General features: G+C 48.0%; 1 protein-coding gene and 1 non-coding gene across 3 annotated transcripts in view; one reads left to right on the top strand and one right to left on the bottom strand.

Annotated features, from left to right (window-relative positions):
• Positions 1 to 1,650: 1,650 nt before the first annotated feature.
• On the bottom strand, positions 1,651 to 1,722 carry TRNAA-UGC (transfer RNA alanine (anticodon UGC)). Its single transcript has one exon. It is a non-coding gene; the product is annotated as a tRNA-Ala (tRNA).
• Positions 1,723 to 1,898: 176 nt separating this feature from the next.
• Positions 1,899 to 16,523, top strand: part of SEC24B (SEC24 homolog B, COPII coat complex component) — a 233,204-nt gene continuing 218,579 nt past the window's right edge. For both annotated transcript variants that reach the window (XM_063918997.1, XM_063918989.1), the window contains exon 1: positions 1,899 to 2,099. In XM_063918997.1, the coding sequence (XP_063775067.1) occupies positions 2,063 to 2,099 (37 nt within the window). In that variant the 5' untranslated portion in view covers positions 1,899 to 2,062. The remainder of the gene's footprint in view (positions 2,100 to 16,523) is intronic.

The following is a 16,523-nucleotide window of genomic DNA, read 5'->3' as shown; positions in this document are numbered from 1 at the left end:
TGTAGCGCCTATGCGCTCCATTGTAACCAACGGTGGGAACTTTGTGGTCAGCGGGTGACCGAAAGTAACCTCACCGCTGACCACAAAGTTCCCACCATTGGTTATAATGGAGCGCATAGGTGCTACATTGTAACACTGCCGTGTGCCGCCTGTCATACAGTACAGGAGCACACAGCCGATCAGGAGGTGCCACAATGTGGCGCTCCCTGATTGGCTGATGAAACCCTCTTAGACATAAGTCAGAGGGGGTTCCTGGCATTCGGGGAAAGGGGTCCCATGTGAAAACATGGGGCCCCTTTCAGTTCGAGGTCGGGTGTCCGTTTTTTTATTTTGACAAGTACGTGGATTACAAATGGATTACAAGAAGAAGAGCCTTCTACACTGGATTATGTGAGTATAATTTTTTCAACAGGTACACCATGGATTCTACATGGAGAAGAGGACCGACCCTCGTGTGAACATAAGGTAAGTATGTGTATATGGTGGTGTGGATGTATGTATTAAAGTTATACTTTCAAGGTGTGTGTCTTATGTTTTTATTGGGGTATTTTTTTAGTAGTAGTACTACAGGTACCAGCGGGCCCGGTTTTCCGCCGCATGCTGGTACTTGTGGTTCTCCAAGTACCAGCTTGCGGGGAGGCTTGCTGGGACTTGTAGTACTGCTACTAAAAACAATATTCAACACTTTCAACAAAGGCTATCAGCCTCCCATCCGCAGCCCATGGATGGGGGGGACAGCCTCGGGCTTCACCCCTGGCCCTTGGGTGGCTGGAGGGAGGGGACCCCTTGATTGAAGGGGTTCTCACTCCTCCAGGGTACCCCGGCCAGGGGTGACTAGTTGGGTATTTAATGCCACGGCCGCAGGGCGCTGTATAAAAGTGACCCCCGGCTGTGGCATTATCTGTCCAGCTTGTGGAGCCCGGTGCTGGTTTCAAAAATACGGGGGACCCCTACGCTTTTTGTCCCCCGTATTTTTGGAACCAGGACCAGGCACAGAGCCCGGTGCTGGTTGTTTAAATATGGGGGAACCCCTGTCAATTTTTTGCCCATATTTTTGCAACCAGGACCGGCTCAAAGAGCCCGAGGCTGGTTTTGCTTAGGAGGGGGGACCCCACGCAATTTTTTTTCTAAAAATGAACACTTTCCCATCCCCTTCCCACTGATAAACATGCACGGATCTCATGGATCCCTGCATGCCTATCCAAACACGGGATAAAAAAGCAGGTCTGTTTTTTTTTAGCACTTTTTTACGAATTGTATTTTTGCACGGCAGTGTTTGGCTATTGTCGGCAGTGCTTGTGATTTGCACTTTTTTAGTAAATTCCCGATTTCTACCAAATTGCAGGCGTATTTGACCGATGGTGTATTGATTCGTGATTTTTTCCTAGGACTTCCAAAATATTACGAATGCCCTCATCACTGCCGTGATTTTTGCTTAGTAAATTACCGAGATGACACTTTGAAGAAAAAACGGCATCTCGGTCAAAATCGGGACCTTAGTAAATATACCCCATGGTTTGTTTCAGGAGCAAAGCTACTTGATAATTGTGCTTTGCTGTCAACTTAGAGTGAGTTCCTGCTGATTTACTAGTTTGTATATCAAATAAGTGAATTAAAATGTATCCAGAAAAGAGAGAAAAAAATTAAAAGTGGAGATGCCGGGGATTGAACCCGGGGCCTCATACATGCAAAGCATGCGCTCTACCACTGAGCTACATCCCCAGATAACATAGAGCGTGTCTACAGTTATAAAAGAGAACAAGCGTAAGTCTGAGCATCGGCTTTCACTTCCCATTCTCGGCGCATGCGCCGTCCTTCTTCCGTAGGAACCTGTATAACGCAGCACAAGGCCTTCGGCCGCTGGAGGGCGCACACCCACACTTTGAAGACCACTAAGCAAATCACAGGCTGCCGACGGGTCACATGATGTTCCGGATCCCCGAGAGGTCGCTGGTGGCCACTCCCACACGCCGGTGGTTGCGGTGGTGACGCGAGGGTCGTGCGGCCCGGGGTTGTAACGAGTGACGCAACGTCAGCGCGAGAGTTGCACAGAGCCGGCAACATGGCCGCGCCCGGTCCCCCGGCTGCCCAGCACAACGGTGAGAGGGGAATAGGAGGCTAGGGGCAGAAGCATCGCTGTAGGGGTGCGGGATGTAATGTGCAACTATTGCGTCACTGGCGCTGACAAAGCCGCAATCCTCACCTCGGCCAGGTCACAGAGAGCATAGTACCGCTGTCCGATCCTTCCCTGTCCCCTCACTCAGCTATAGATTGGGCTAACCAGACCAGCCATATGTCACCTGTTCCTCCACAGACTGACTGTCTTAGCCTGTAACCCAATATCCTACTCCCCTTCATAGCTAGAACCCTATATACCCCTCACCTCCGTAGCTATAACACTATATACCCCTATCCTCCATAGCTATAATAACCCTATATCTCTCTCTTCTCCATAGTTATAACTATATAACCCTCTCCTCCGTAGATATAACCCTATATACCGCTCTTCTTTGTAGCTATAACCATTTGAATGCCTCACCTCTGTAGCTATATTCCTATATACCCCTTGCCTTTGTAGCCATAATCCTATATTCCCCTATTGTCTGTAGCTTTAACCTTATATACCCCTTGCCTTTGTAGCTATAACCCTATATACCCCTCTCCTCCGTAGCTAGAACCCTATATACTCCACCTCCATAGCTAGAACCCTACATAGCCCTATCCTCCGTAGCTAGAACCCTATATACCCCTTGCATCTATAACCCTATATACCCCTTGCCATTGTATCTATAACCCTATATACACCTATCCTCTGTAGCTATAACTCTATTTACCCCTTGCCTCCGTAGCTGTAACTTTATATACCCCTTGCCTTTGTAGCTATAACCCTATAAAACGGCTCTCCTCCGTAGCTATAACCATTTAAATGCCTCACCTCTGTAGCTAGAACCCTATATACCCATCACCTCTGCAGCTATAACCCTATGTACCCCTATCCATAGCTATAACCCTATAGACCCCTTGTCTTTGTAGCAATAACCCTATATACCCCTTGCCTTTGTAGCTATAACCCTATATACCCCATCCTCTGTAGCTTTAACCCTATATACACTTATCATCTGTAGCTATAACCTTATATACCCCTTGCCTTTGTAGCTATAACATTATATAACCCTCTTCTCCGTAGCTATAACCCTATATACCACTTTCCTCCGTAGTTATGACACTTTAAACTCCTCACCTCTATAGCTATAGTCCTATAAACCCTTTGTCTTCATAGCTATAACACTATATACCCCTCACCTTCTGTAGCTATTACTCTACTGTGTATACCTGTCAACTTTGTAGTGTTATGGGCCCTACACACTGGACGATATTTAAGAACGATATCGTTAAGAAATAAACTATGTATCGTTCATATCGTTTAGTGTGGAGGCACCTATGATGGACGATCCGTGGCCGTTCATCGTTGGTTATTCATCTTTTTTCACTGCAAGCCAATTTGGACGATATCGATCATCTTTCATATCGATTATTGTTCAAATCGCACTAATCGTCCAGTGTGTAGGGCCCATAACACTATAAACTCTTACCTGGACTGGAGCTGAAGCCCTATCTCATACCCCTTACCTCCATGACTGTCTCCAGATCGTCATGACTTTTGTACTAATATATAATGTATAAATTTAGACTTTTAGTTGAAAAAGTCCATATTCATAGTATCAGTGTTTACTATTCCGGCTGACTATTCACTATTACAGGTTGAGTATCCCATATCCAAATATTCCGAAATACGGACTTTTTTGAGTGAGATAGTGAAATCTTTGTTTTCTGTGGCTCAATGTACTCAAACTTTGTTTAATACACAGTTATTAAAAATATTGTATTAAATGACCTTCAGGCTGTGTGTATGAGGTGTATATGAAACATAAATTAATTGTGTGAATGTAGACACACTTTGTTTAATGCACAAAGTTATTAAAAATATTGGCTAAAATGACCTTCAGGCTGTGTATAAGGTGTATATGAAACATAAATGCCTTCTGTGCTTAGACTTGGGTCCCATCGCCATGATATCTCATTATGGTATGCAATTATTCCAAAATACTGAAAAATCCCATATCCAAAATACCTCTGGTCCCAAGCGTTTTGGATAAGGGATACTCAACCTGTATATGATTTTTAACCTCCTTTGACCAGTCCTATAATATAGAGATTTACTTTAGATGACTGAGAGTTTTTGTACCACCTGGTATATGGGGGGGTCATTCCGAGTTGATCGTAACTGTGATAAATTTAGCACAGCTACGATCGTAAACTCAGACATGCGGGGGGACGCCCAGCACAGGGCTAGTCCGCCCCGCATGTCAGTGCCGCCCTCCCCCTTCACAAATACTAAAGCATCACACAGAGGCGATGCCTTTGTATCTGTGGAGTAACTCCCGGCCAGCATAGCTCCTGCGGCTGGCCGGGAGTTGTGTGTCACTGCCGCTGGACGCAGCGGCTGCGTGAGACATCACGCAGCTGCCGCGCCACGCCCCCCCAACGGTCCGGCCACGCCTACTAAACGGCGGCTTGACACCACCGTTCAGCCCCCTCCCGCCCAGCGACTGCCTCTATCTCAGAGGCTATCGCTGGGCACTGACGACTGCCATGCGCTGGCGCATGCGCAGTTCCGACCCGATCGTTGCGCTGCGATAAACTGCAGCGAGCGATCGGGTCGGAATGACCCCCCATGGTGCAACAAGTAGGGGGTCGGAATGACCCCCCATGGTGCAACAGTTCTTTTACTATTTCTAATAGTGAGTTAAGTGTGACTATATGTGGTCACTTCTGCATTGTGTCACTGCTTTATGTGTATACTAGAATACTAGAAGGAGGTAAAGATGATCAAATTGGGTTAGACGTGTGCCTCTGTGAACACATAATTAATTGCATACATTTATGACTGAGATAATTACAATTTTCTGCGCAGTCGCATGCAATGGATTTGCTTGATATACTGTAGTATTTTAAACACTGGTTTCTTATTGGGATCCCTGATATGGTTATCTTTATTTAGTCACACCAAGGGGAATCTCTGTATTTAAAATATATGTAAAAAAAAAATGTCTCTGTACCCCACATGCTTGTATATTTTTGTCTTTTAACATTGTATGTATAGATTATATTCAAGACTGATTGTCATCCAAAGGGATGTTAAGATTTCTGCGTCAGGTTATTAGCAGAAGTCAGCATACAGCTTTGAAAGGAAATTGGTTTTGTGTCAAAGGTGGGGCTCACATGCTGACTAGTACAGTATCTGTTATCCACTTATGAAATTCATGCTTCACAAGTCATTCACAGATGACTACAGTAGGTTTAAAGCGTTAATGATCTTGTAGATATTTGGCTACAATGTCAAGTTTATTTTGGTTGCAAAAGAAACTTGCCATTTATTAGGTAATTTGTTACTAAAGTGGGATATTGGGTGTACATATTCAATTGCACAAACATACAATAAATTGTGCACCAAAGGGGGGAAAAACCCAATACACAATAGGGGAATTGTCACTGGAAGGTTCATTGGAAGAGCCTGATCCGAATGGATAGTCTCTAGGATGTGACAAATAAATGATGGTATTGACTGTCTTAGATAATGCTGTAAATATAGTTTAAAATACCATTGCCATCTAATGGGTGTCATAATAGTGGGTATATAGGCTCATCTGAAGGAGGAAATGTCCATCATTATACTTAGCAGGGTGACCTTGCAGGTGAATTGCTGGCGGTACCTCTTGCTAATGTGAAAAGACCTGCAAAAAAGCAATGTCCCAAGGATGGAAATATATGCTGGGTTAAGTTACACAACAAAATGTGTCAAGCCAGTTGAAGGATTAATTATCAATGAATTGCAGCATATATTTCCATCCTTGTAACATCGCTTTTTGTAGCACTTTTCATATCAGCAAGAGGTACCGATAGCAATTTCTTATGGAAGGTCACCCTGCTGTGGACCTTGGTTGGTCCTTTCCTTCTTCAGTTGAGCCTATATACTGTACCTGCTATTATGACAACCATCGGTCCGTAATGCTGTTTTAAATGATATGTATAGCGATTTATCTGAGACAGTCAACACTACCATTTATTTCTCTAACGTCCTAAGTGGATGCTGGGACTCCGTAAGGACCATGGGGAATAGCGGCTCCGCAGGAGACTGGGCACAAAAGTAAAAGCTTGAACTAGCTGATGTGCACTGGCTCCTCCCCCTATGACCCTCCTCCAAGCCTCAGTTAGATTTTTGTGCCCGAACGAGAAGGGTGCATGCTAGGTGGCTCTCCTGAGCTGCTTAGAGTAAAAGTTTATTTTAGGTTTTTTATTTTCAGTGAGTCCTGCTGGCAACAGGCTCACTGCTTCGTGGGACTAAGGGGAGAAGAAACGAACTCACCTGCGTGCAGAGTGGATTGGGTTTCTTAGGCTACTGGACATTAGCTCCAGAGGGACGATCACAGGTTCAGCCTGGATGGGTCCCGGAGCCGCGCCGCCGGCCCCCTTACAGAGCCAGAAGAACGAAGAGGTCCGGTGAAATCGGCGGCAGAAGACGTTCCTGTCTTCAACTAAGGTAGCGCACAGCACTGCAGCTGTGCGCCATTGCTCTCAGCACACTTCACACTCCGGTCACTGAGGGTGCAGGGCGCTGGGGGGGAGCGCCCTGAGACGCAATAAAAACAGAAATACCTTAGGATGGCAAAAGAAATACATCACATATAGCTCCTGGGCTATATGGATGTATTTAACCCCTGCCAGTTTTCCAGAAAAAAGCGGGAGATAAGGCCGTCGTGAAGGGGCGGAGCCTATCTCCTCAGCACACAAGCGCCATTTTCCCTCACAGTTCCGCTGGAAGGACGGCTCCCTGACTCTCCCCTGCAGTCCCTACAGAATCAGGGTAAAAACGAGAGAGGGGGGGCACTATTGGCAGCTAAATTATAAACAGCAGCTATAAAAGGGAGTAACACTTATATAAGGTTATCCCTATTGATATATATAGCGCTCTGGTGTGTGCTGGCAAACTCTCCCTCTGTCTCCCCAAAGGGCTAGTGGGGTCCTGTCCTCTATCAGAGCATTCCCTGTGTGTGTGCTGGGTGTCGGTACGATTGTGTCGACATGTATGAGGAGGAAAATGATGTGGAAGCAGAGCAATTGCCTGTATTAGTGATGTCACCCCCTAGGGAGTCGACACCTGACTGGATGGTTGTATTTAAAGAACTACGTGACAATGTCGGCACTTTACAAAAAACTGTTGACGACATGAGACAGCCGACAAATCAATTAGTGCCTGTCCAGGCGTCTCAGACACCGTCAGGGGCGATAAAACGCCCGTTACCTCAGTGGGTCGACACAGACCCAGACACGGATACTGAGTCCAGTGTCGACGGTGAGGAGACAAACGTAATGTCCAGTAGGGCCACACGTTACATGATCACGGCAATGAAGGAGGCATTGAATATTTCTGACACTACAAGTACCACAAAGAAGGGTATTATGTGGGGAGTGAAAAAACTACCAGTAGCTTTTCCTGAGTCAGATGAATTAAATGAGGTGTGTGATAAAGCGTGGGTTTCCGCCGATAAAAAAGTGCTAATTTCTAATAAATTATTGGCACTATACCCTTTCCCGCCAGAGGTTAGGGCGCGTTGGGAAACACCCCCTAGAGTAGATAAAGCGCTCACACGTTTATCTAAACAAGTAGCGTTACCGTCTCCTAATACGGCCGCCCTCAAAGAACCAGCGGATAGAAGGCTGGAAAATATCCTGAAGGGTATATACACACATACTGGTGTTATACTGCGACCAGCAATCTCATCAGCCTGGATGTGCAGTGCTGGAGTTGCGTGGTCGGATTCCCTGACTGAAAATATTGATACCCTGGATAGGGACAGTATATTACTAACTATAGAGCATTTGAAGGATGCATTACTATATATGCGTGATGCACAGAGGGATATTTGCACCCTGACATCAAGAGTGAGTGCTATGTCCATTTCCGCCAGAAGAGCGTTATGGACGCGACAGTGGTCAGGGGATGCGGATTCCAAACGACATATGGAAGTATTGCCGTTTAAAGGGGAGGAGTTATTTGGGGCCGGTCTATCGGATCTGGTGGCCACGGCAACGGCCGGAAAGTCCACCTTTTTACCCCAGGTCACCTCTCAGCAGAAAAAGACACCGTCTTTTCAAACTCAGTCCTTTCGTCCCCATAAGTACAGGCGGGCAAAAGGCCACTCATTTCTGCCCCGGGGCAGAGGAAGAGGAAAAAGACTGCACCAGGCAGCCTCTTCACAGGAGCAGAAGCCCTCCTCTGCTTCTGCCAAGTCTTCAGCATGACGCTGGGGCTTTACAAGCAGACTCGGACACGGTGGGGGCCCGTCTCAAAAATTTCAACGCGCAGTGGGCTCACTCGCAAGTGGACCCCTGGATTCTACAGGTAGTATCACAGGGGTACAAACTGGAATTCGAGACGTCTCCCCCTCGCCGGTTCCTGAAGTCTGCTCTACCAAAGTCTCCCTCCGACAGGGAGGCAGTTTTGGAAGCCATTCACAAGCTGTATTCCCAGCAGGTGATAATCAAGGTACCTCTCCTACAACAGGGAAAGGGGTATTATTCCACGCTGTTTGTGGTACCGAAGCCGGACGGCTCGGTGAGACCAATTTTAAATCTAAAATCCTTGAACACTTACATAAAGAGGTTCAAATTCAAGATGGAGTCACTCAGAGCAGTGATAGCAAACCTGGAAGAAGGGGACTATATGGTGTCTCTGGACATCAAAGATGCTTATCTCCACGTCCCAATCTACCCTTCTCACCAAGGGTACCTCAGGTTTGTAGTACAAAACTGTCATTATCAGTTTCAGACGCTGCCGTTTGGATTGTCCACGGCACCTCGGGTCTTTACCAAGGTAATGGCCGAAATGATGATTCTTCTTCGAAGAAAAGGCGTTTTAATTATCCCTTACTTGGACGATCTCCTGATAAGGGCAAGGTCCAGGGAACAGTTAGAAGTCGGAGTAGCACTATCTCAGTTAGTGTTACGTCAGCACGGGTGGATTCTAAATATTCCAAAATCGCAGCTGATTCCAACGACACGTCTCCTGTTCCTAGGAATGATTCTGGACACAGTCCAGAAAAAGGTGTTTCTCCCAGAGGAGAAGGCCAGGGAGTTATCCGAGCTAGTCAGGAATCTCCTAAAACCAGGCCAGGTGTCAGTGCATCAGTGCACGAGGGTCCTGGGAAAAATGGTGGCTTCTTACGAAGCGATTCCATTCGGAAGATTCCATGCAAGAACGTTTCAGTGGGATCTTCTGGACAAATGGTCCGGATCGCATCTTCAGATGCATCAGCGGATAACCCTGTCGCCAAGGACAAGGGTGTCTCTTCTGTGGTGGCTGCAGAGTGCTCATCTACTAGAGGGCCGCAGATTCGGCATTCAGGATTGGATCCTGGTGACCACAGATGCCAGCCTGAGAGACTGGGGAGCAGTCACACAGGGACAAAATTTCCAGGGCTTGTGGTCAAGCATGGAAACATCTCTTCATATAAACATTCTGGAACTAAGGGCCATTTACAATGCCCTAACTCAAGCAAAACCCCTGCTTCAGGGTCAGGCGGTATTGATCCAATCGGACAACATCACGTCAGTCGCCCACGTAAACATACAGGGCGGCACGAGAAGCAGGAGGGCGATGGCAGAAGCTGCAAGGATTCTTCGCTGGGCGGAGAATCATGTGATAGCACTGTCAGCAGTGTTCATTCCGGGAGTGGACAACTGGGAAGCGGACTTCCTCAGCAGACACGACCTTCACCCGGGGGAGTGGGGACTTCATCCAGAAGTCTTCCAAGAGATGGTAAACCGTTGGGAAAAACCAAAGGTGGACATGATGGCGTCCCGTCTCAACAAAAAACTAGACAGATATTGCGCCAGGTCAAGGGACCCTCAGGCAATAGCGGTGGACGCTCTGGTAACACCATGGGTGTACCAGTCAGTGTATGTGTTCCCTCCTCTGCCTCTCATACCAAAAGTACTGAGAATCATAAAAAGGAGAGGAGTAAGAACTATACTCGTGGTTCCGGATTGGCCAAGAAGGACTTGGTACCCGGAACTTCAAGAGATGCTCACGGAGGACCCGTGGCCTCTACCTCTAAGAAAGGACCTGCTCCAGCAGGGACCTTGTCTGTTCCAAGACTTACCGCGGCTGCGTTTGACGGCATGGCGGTTGAATGCCGGATCCTGAAGGAAAAAGGCATTCCAGAAGAAGTCATCCCTACCCTGATAAAGGCCAGGAAGGATGTAACCGCGAAACATTATCACCGCATTTGGCGAAAATATGTTGCGTGGTGTGAGGCCAAAGAGGCCCCTACAGAGGAATTTCAACTGGGTCGCTTCCTACATTTCCTGCAAACAGGACTGTCTATGGGCCTAAAATTAGGGTCCATTAAGGTTCAAATTTCGGCCCTGTCGATTTTCTTCCAAAAAGAACTGGCTTCTCTGCCTGAAGTCCAGACGTTTGTCAAAGGGGTACTGCATATACAGCCTCCTTTTGTGCCCCCGGTGGCACCTTGGGATCTCAATGTGGTTTTGGGGTTCCTAAAATCACATTGGTTTGAACCACTCACCACTGTGGAATTAAAATATCTCACATGGAAGGTGGTCATGCTGTTAGCCCTGGCTTCAGCCAGGCGTGTCTCAGAATTGGCGGCTTTATCTTATAAAAGCCCTTACCTGATTTTTCACACGGATAGGGCAGAATTGAGGACTCGTCCTCAATTTCTCCCAAAGGTGGTTTCAGCGTTTCACGTGAACCAGCCTATTGTGGTGCCTGCGGCTACTAGGGACTTGGAGGACTCCAAGTTACTGGACGTAGTCAGGGCCCTGAAAATATATATATATCCAGGACGGCTGGAGTCAGGAAATCTGACTCGCTGTTTATCCTGTATGCACACAACAAGCTGGGTGCTCCTGCTTCTAAGCAGACGATTGCTCGTTGGATTTGTAGTACAATTCAGCTTGCACATTCTGTGGCAGGCCTGCCACAGCCAAAATCTGTAAAAGCCCATTCCACAAGGAAGGTGGGCTCATCTTGGGCGGCTGCCCGAGGGGTCTCGGCTTTACAACTTTGCCGAGCAGCTACTTGGTCAGGGGCAAACACGTTTGCTAAATTCTACAAATTTGATACCCTGGCTGAGGAGGACCTGGAGTTCTCTCATTCGGTGCTGCAGAGTCATCCGCACTCTCCCGCCCGTTTGGGAGCTTTGGTATAATCCCCATGGTCCTTACGGAGTCCCAGCATCCACTTAGGACGTTAGAGAAAATAAGAATTTACTTACCGATAATTCTATTTCTCATAGTCCGTAGTGGATGCTGGGCGCCCATCCCAAGTGCGGATTGTCTGCAATACTTGTATATAGTTATTGTTACAAAATTCGGGTTATTATTGTTGTGAGCCATCTTTTCAGAGGCTCCTTCGTTTATCATACTGTTAACTGGGTTCAGATCACAGGTTGTACGGTGTGATTGGTGTGGCTGGTATGAGTCTTACCCGGGATTCAATATCCTTCCTTATTATGTACGCTCGTCCGGGCACAGTATCCTAACTGAGGCTTGGAGGAGGGTCATAGGGGGAGGAGCCAGTGCACACCAGCTAGTTCAAGCTTTTACTTTTGTGCCCAGTCTCCTGCGGAGCCGCTATTCCCCATGGTTCTTACGGAGTCCCAGCATCCACTACGGACTATGAGAAATAGAATTATCGGTAAGTAAATTCTTATTTTGTCACATCCTACAGACTATCCATTCGGATCAGGCTGTTCCAATGAACATATATACCTCCCAGTGACAATATCCCTACTGTTTGTTGTGATTTTTTTTTTACTTTTCTCATACGTCCTAGAGGATGCTGGGGACTCCAAAAGGACCATGGGGTATAGACGGGATCCGCAGGAGACATGGGCACTTTAAGACTTTAAATTGGTGTGAACTGGCTCCTCCCTTTATGCCCCTCCTCCAGACCTCAGTTAGATTCTGTGCCCAGAGGAGACTGGTTGCACACTAGGGGAGCTCTACAGAGTTTCTCTAGAAAATACTTTTGTTAGGTTTATTATTTTCAGGGAGCACTGCTGGCAACAGGCTCCCTGCTTCGTGGGACTGAGTGGAGAGAAGCAGACCTACTTCTGTGAGTTCAAAGGCTCTGCTTCTTAGGCTACTGGACACCATTAGCTCCAGAGGGTCTGATCACTTGGTGCGCCTAGCTGTTCATTCCCGGAGCCGCGCCGCCGTCCCCCTCACAGAGCCTGAAGAGAGAAGCCGGATGAGTAAAGAAGCAAAGAAGACTTCAAAGGCGGCAGAAGACTTCAGATCTCCCGGAGGTACCGCGCAGCGCGCCATTGCTCCCTTACACAAGCGGCACTACATGGGCCCTGGGCAGCAATAAAACCCTCATATTTAACCTGGCTATATGTATATACATCTATAGGGACCCCCGCCAGTATAAAAAACCGCAAGACCGAAGCGCACCATATAGGGGGCGGGGCTTCCTCCTCAGCACGAACCAGCACCATTTTCTCCACAGCAAAGCTGCAGTGACGCTGCTCCTGGCCCTTCACTGCTACCATAAGTAACAGGGTGCACAAAACGAGGGGGAGGCACGGCAATTTGGTGTTGATTACTATTATATAAAAAGCGCTTACAGGTCTGGGGCATTGGTTAATTCCTTCAGACCGCGCGGGGCGCTGGGTGTGAGCTGGCAAACTCCCTTTCTGTCTCTCTGAAGGACCTTACTGTGGGTCTGTCCCCTATAGCCCAGTGTGTTTGGGGGTGTCAGTACGTGTGTGTCGACATGTCTGAAATTGAATGCTTTTCCCAGGAGGAGGCTGGTGAGGGAGCTGAACAGAATGTGGGAGTGACTCCGTCGGCACCGCCGACTGCTGATTGGGTAGATATGTGGAAAGTTTTAAATGCAAGTGTGGCTTTATTGCATAAGAGGTTAGACAATTCTGAGTCTCAGAACCAAGCATGGAGACAATCCATGGGTGATGTTTTTTACAGTCTCATGCCCCCTCAGGGTCTCAGAAACGTCCATTTACCCAGGTAGCAGACACGGATACCGACACGGATTCCGACTCCAGTGTCGACTATAATGATGCCAAGTTACAGCCTAAAGTGGCTAAGAGTATTCAGTACATGATTGTGGCTATTAAAGATGTGTTGCATATCACAGAAGACCCCACTGTCCCTGACACAAGGGTCTGTATGTTTAAGGGATAGAAACCTGAGGTAATGTTTCCTCCCTCTCATGAATTGAACGCTCTTTGTGAAAAGGCTTGGGAGTCTCCTGACAAGAGACTGCAAATTCCCAGGAGAATTGCTATGGCGTATTCTTTCCCCTCGCCGGATAGATTACGGTGGGAATCATCACCCACAGTGGACAAAGCCCTGGCGCGTTTGTCCAAGAAGGTGGCGCTACCGTCCCCTGACACGGCAGCCCTTAAGGATCCTGCGGATCGTAAACAGGAAACTACCTTAAAATCTATATATGTTACTACCGGTACGCTACTCAGGCCGGCCGTGGCATCAGCATGGGTGAGTAGCGCTATTGAAAAGTGGGCAGATAACTTGTTATCTGACATAGACACCCTGGATAGGGACAGTGTAGTTTTGATTCTGGGTCACATCAGGGACGCAGCGGTTTATCTAAGGGAGGCTGCGAGGGATATTGGCCTCTTGGGATCAAGGGCCAATGCCATGGCAATCTCGGCTAGGAGGACTCATCAATGGAATGCTGATGCTGACTCTAAGAAGGCTATGAAGGCTCTGCCCTACAAAGGATAAGTTTTGTTTGGTGAGGGCCTCGCGGACCTGGTTTCCACAGCTACCGCGGGTAAGTCTTCCTTTTTGCCTTTTGTCCCTCCACAGCAAAAGAAAACACCACCAGATGCAGTCCTTTCGGTCGCATAAGTTCAGGAAAGGACGTGGTTCTTCCGAGGTAAGGGAAGAGGTAAAAGATCCCCGGCTGGGGCAAGCTCCCAGGAACAGAAGTCCTCTCCGGCTTCAACCAAGTCCACCGTATGACGCTGGGGCTCCGCTGCGGGAGTCCGCTGGGCACGTCCTCAACTCTTCAGTCAGGTCTGGGTTCGCTCGGACCTAGATCCTTGGGTGCTGGATATTGTGACCCAAGGATACAAGCTGGAATTCCAAGACGTACCTCCGCACCTATTTTTCAAATCGGCCTTACCAATTTCTCTTCCAGAGAGAGGTAGTATGTGCTGCAATAGAAAAGCTGTGTCAACAGCAGGTCATTGTCACGGTACCCCCGTCACAACGGGGAGACAGGTTTTATTCAACCCTGTTTGTGGTCCCGAAGCCGGATGGCTCGGTCAGGACGATTCTGAACTTAAAATCCCTCAACCTTTATTTAAAAAAAAAAAATTCAAATTCAAGATGGAATCTCTCCGAGCAGTGATCTCCAGTCTGGAAGGGGGGGATTTTATGGTGTCTGTTGACATAAAGGATGCGTACCTACATGTCCCCATATATCCTCCTCATCAGGCGTACCTGAGGTTCGCTGTTCAGGATTGTCACTACCAATTTCAGACGTTGCCGTTTGGTCTTTCCACAGCCCCAAGGATTTTCACCAAGGTAATGGCGGAAATGATGGTGCTCCTGCGCAAGCAAGGGGTCACAATTATCCCATACTTGAACGATCTCCTGATACAGGCGAGATCACAGGAGCAGTTACTGAAAAGTGTTGCGCTCTCCCTGCAGGTGCTGCAACAGAATGGCTGGCTCCTAAATTTACAAAAGTCGCAGTTGATTCCGACAACTCTGCAATCGTTTTTGGGCATGATTCTGGACACCGACCTGCAGAGGATCTTTCTCCCGTTGGAAAAAGCTCAGGAAATCTAGAACATGGTCAAGGAACTTCTGAAACCGCCAAGAGTGTCGATTCATCACTGCACTCGAGTGCTGGGAAAAATGGTGGCGGCCTACGAGGCCATTACGTTTGGCAGGTTCCATGCAAGAACGTTTCAGTGGGACCTGCTGGACAAGTGGTCCGGGTCCCATCTGCAGATGCACTGGAAGCTAAGCCTGTCCCCCAGGGCCAGGGTTTCTCTCCTGTAGTGGCTCCAAAGTTCTCACCTTCTAGAGGGTCGCAGTTTCGGAATCCAAGATTGGATTCTGGTGACCACGGACGCGAGTCTCCGAGGTTGGGGAGCAGTCACACAGGGACAAAATTTCTTGGGAAAATGGTCAAGCCAGGAAGCTTGTCTGCACATAAACGTGCTGAAGTTCAGGGCCATCTACAACGGCCTGCGGCAGGCGGAACATCTTCGCGACCTGCCCGTCCTGATTCAGCCGGACAACATCACAGCCGTGGCGCACATAAACCGCCAGGGCGGAACGAAGAGCAGAGCGGCGATGGCGGAGACCACCAAGATTCTTCGCTCGGCGGAAAAACATGCAAGCGCTCTGTCAGCGGTCTTCATTCCAGGAGTGGACAACTGGGAAGCAGACTTCCTCAGCAGACACTATCTCCATCCAGGAGAGTGGGGTCTTCATCAAGAGGTCTTTGCAGAAGTGACAAGTCGTTGGGGACTTCCTCAAATAGACATGATGGCGTCTCACCTCAACAAGAAGCTTCGGACATATTGTTCCAGGTTGAGGGACCCTCAAGCAATAGCAGTGGACGCACTAGTGACACCGTGGGTGTTTCAGTCGGTCTATGTGTTCCCTCCGCTTCCACTCATCCCAAAGGTATTAAGGATCATAAGAAGAACAAGGGTTCAGACGATACTCGTTGTTCCAGATTGGCCACGGAGGGCCTGGTATCCGGATCTTCAGGAATTACTCACAGGAGATCCCTGGCCTCTTCCTCTCAGAGAGGATCTGTTACAGCAAGGGCCGTGTGTGTTCCAGGACTTACCGTGGTTGCGTTTGATGGCATGGCGGTTGAATGCCAAATCCTAGCTAGAAAGGGTATTCCCGGGGAAGTCCTCCCCACTTTACTCAAAGCTAGAAAGGAGGTAACGGCGAAGCATTATCACAGTATTTAAAGAAAATGTGTCTTGGTGTGAATCCAAGAAGGCTCCTACAGAAGAATTTCAGCTGGGGTGTTTTCTCCACTTTTTGCAAGCAGGTGTGGATGCGGGCCTGAAGTTAGGCTCCATTAAAGTGCAGGTGTCGGCCTTATCAATTTTCTTTCAAAGGGAATTAGCCTCACTTCCAGAAGTGCAGACTTTCGTGAAAGGCCTGCTACACATCCAACCTCCGTTTGTGCCCCCTGTGGCACCATGGGACCTTAATGTGGTGTTACAGTTCCTTACGTCACATTGGTTTGAACCTTTACAAAAGGTAGAGTTGAAATTTCTCACCTGGAAGGTGGTCATGTTATTGGCCTTGGCGTCCGCAAGGCGGATTTCCGAATTGGCGGCTTTGTCTCACAAAAGCCCCTATCTGATTTTCCATGAGGATAGAGCAGAGTTGAGAACTCGTCAACA

This window comes from Pseudophryne corroboree, chromosome 1 (genome assembly GCF_028390025.1).
Source record: "Pseudophryne corroboree isolate aPseCor3 chromosome 1, aPseCor3.hap2, whole genome shotgun sequence".
Taxonomy (NCBI): Eukaryota; Metazoa; Chordata; class Amphibia; order Anura; family Myobatrachidae; genus Pseudophryne; species Pseudophryne corroboree.
The sequence above is the reverse complement of the archived record's forward strand: the minus strand, read 5'-3'. Positions and strand labels throughout refer to the sequence as shown.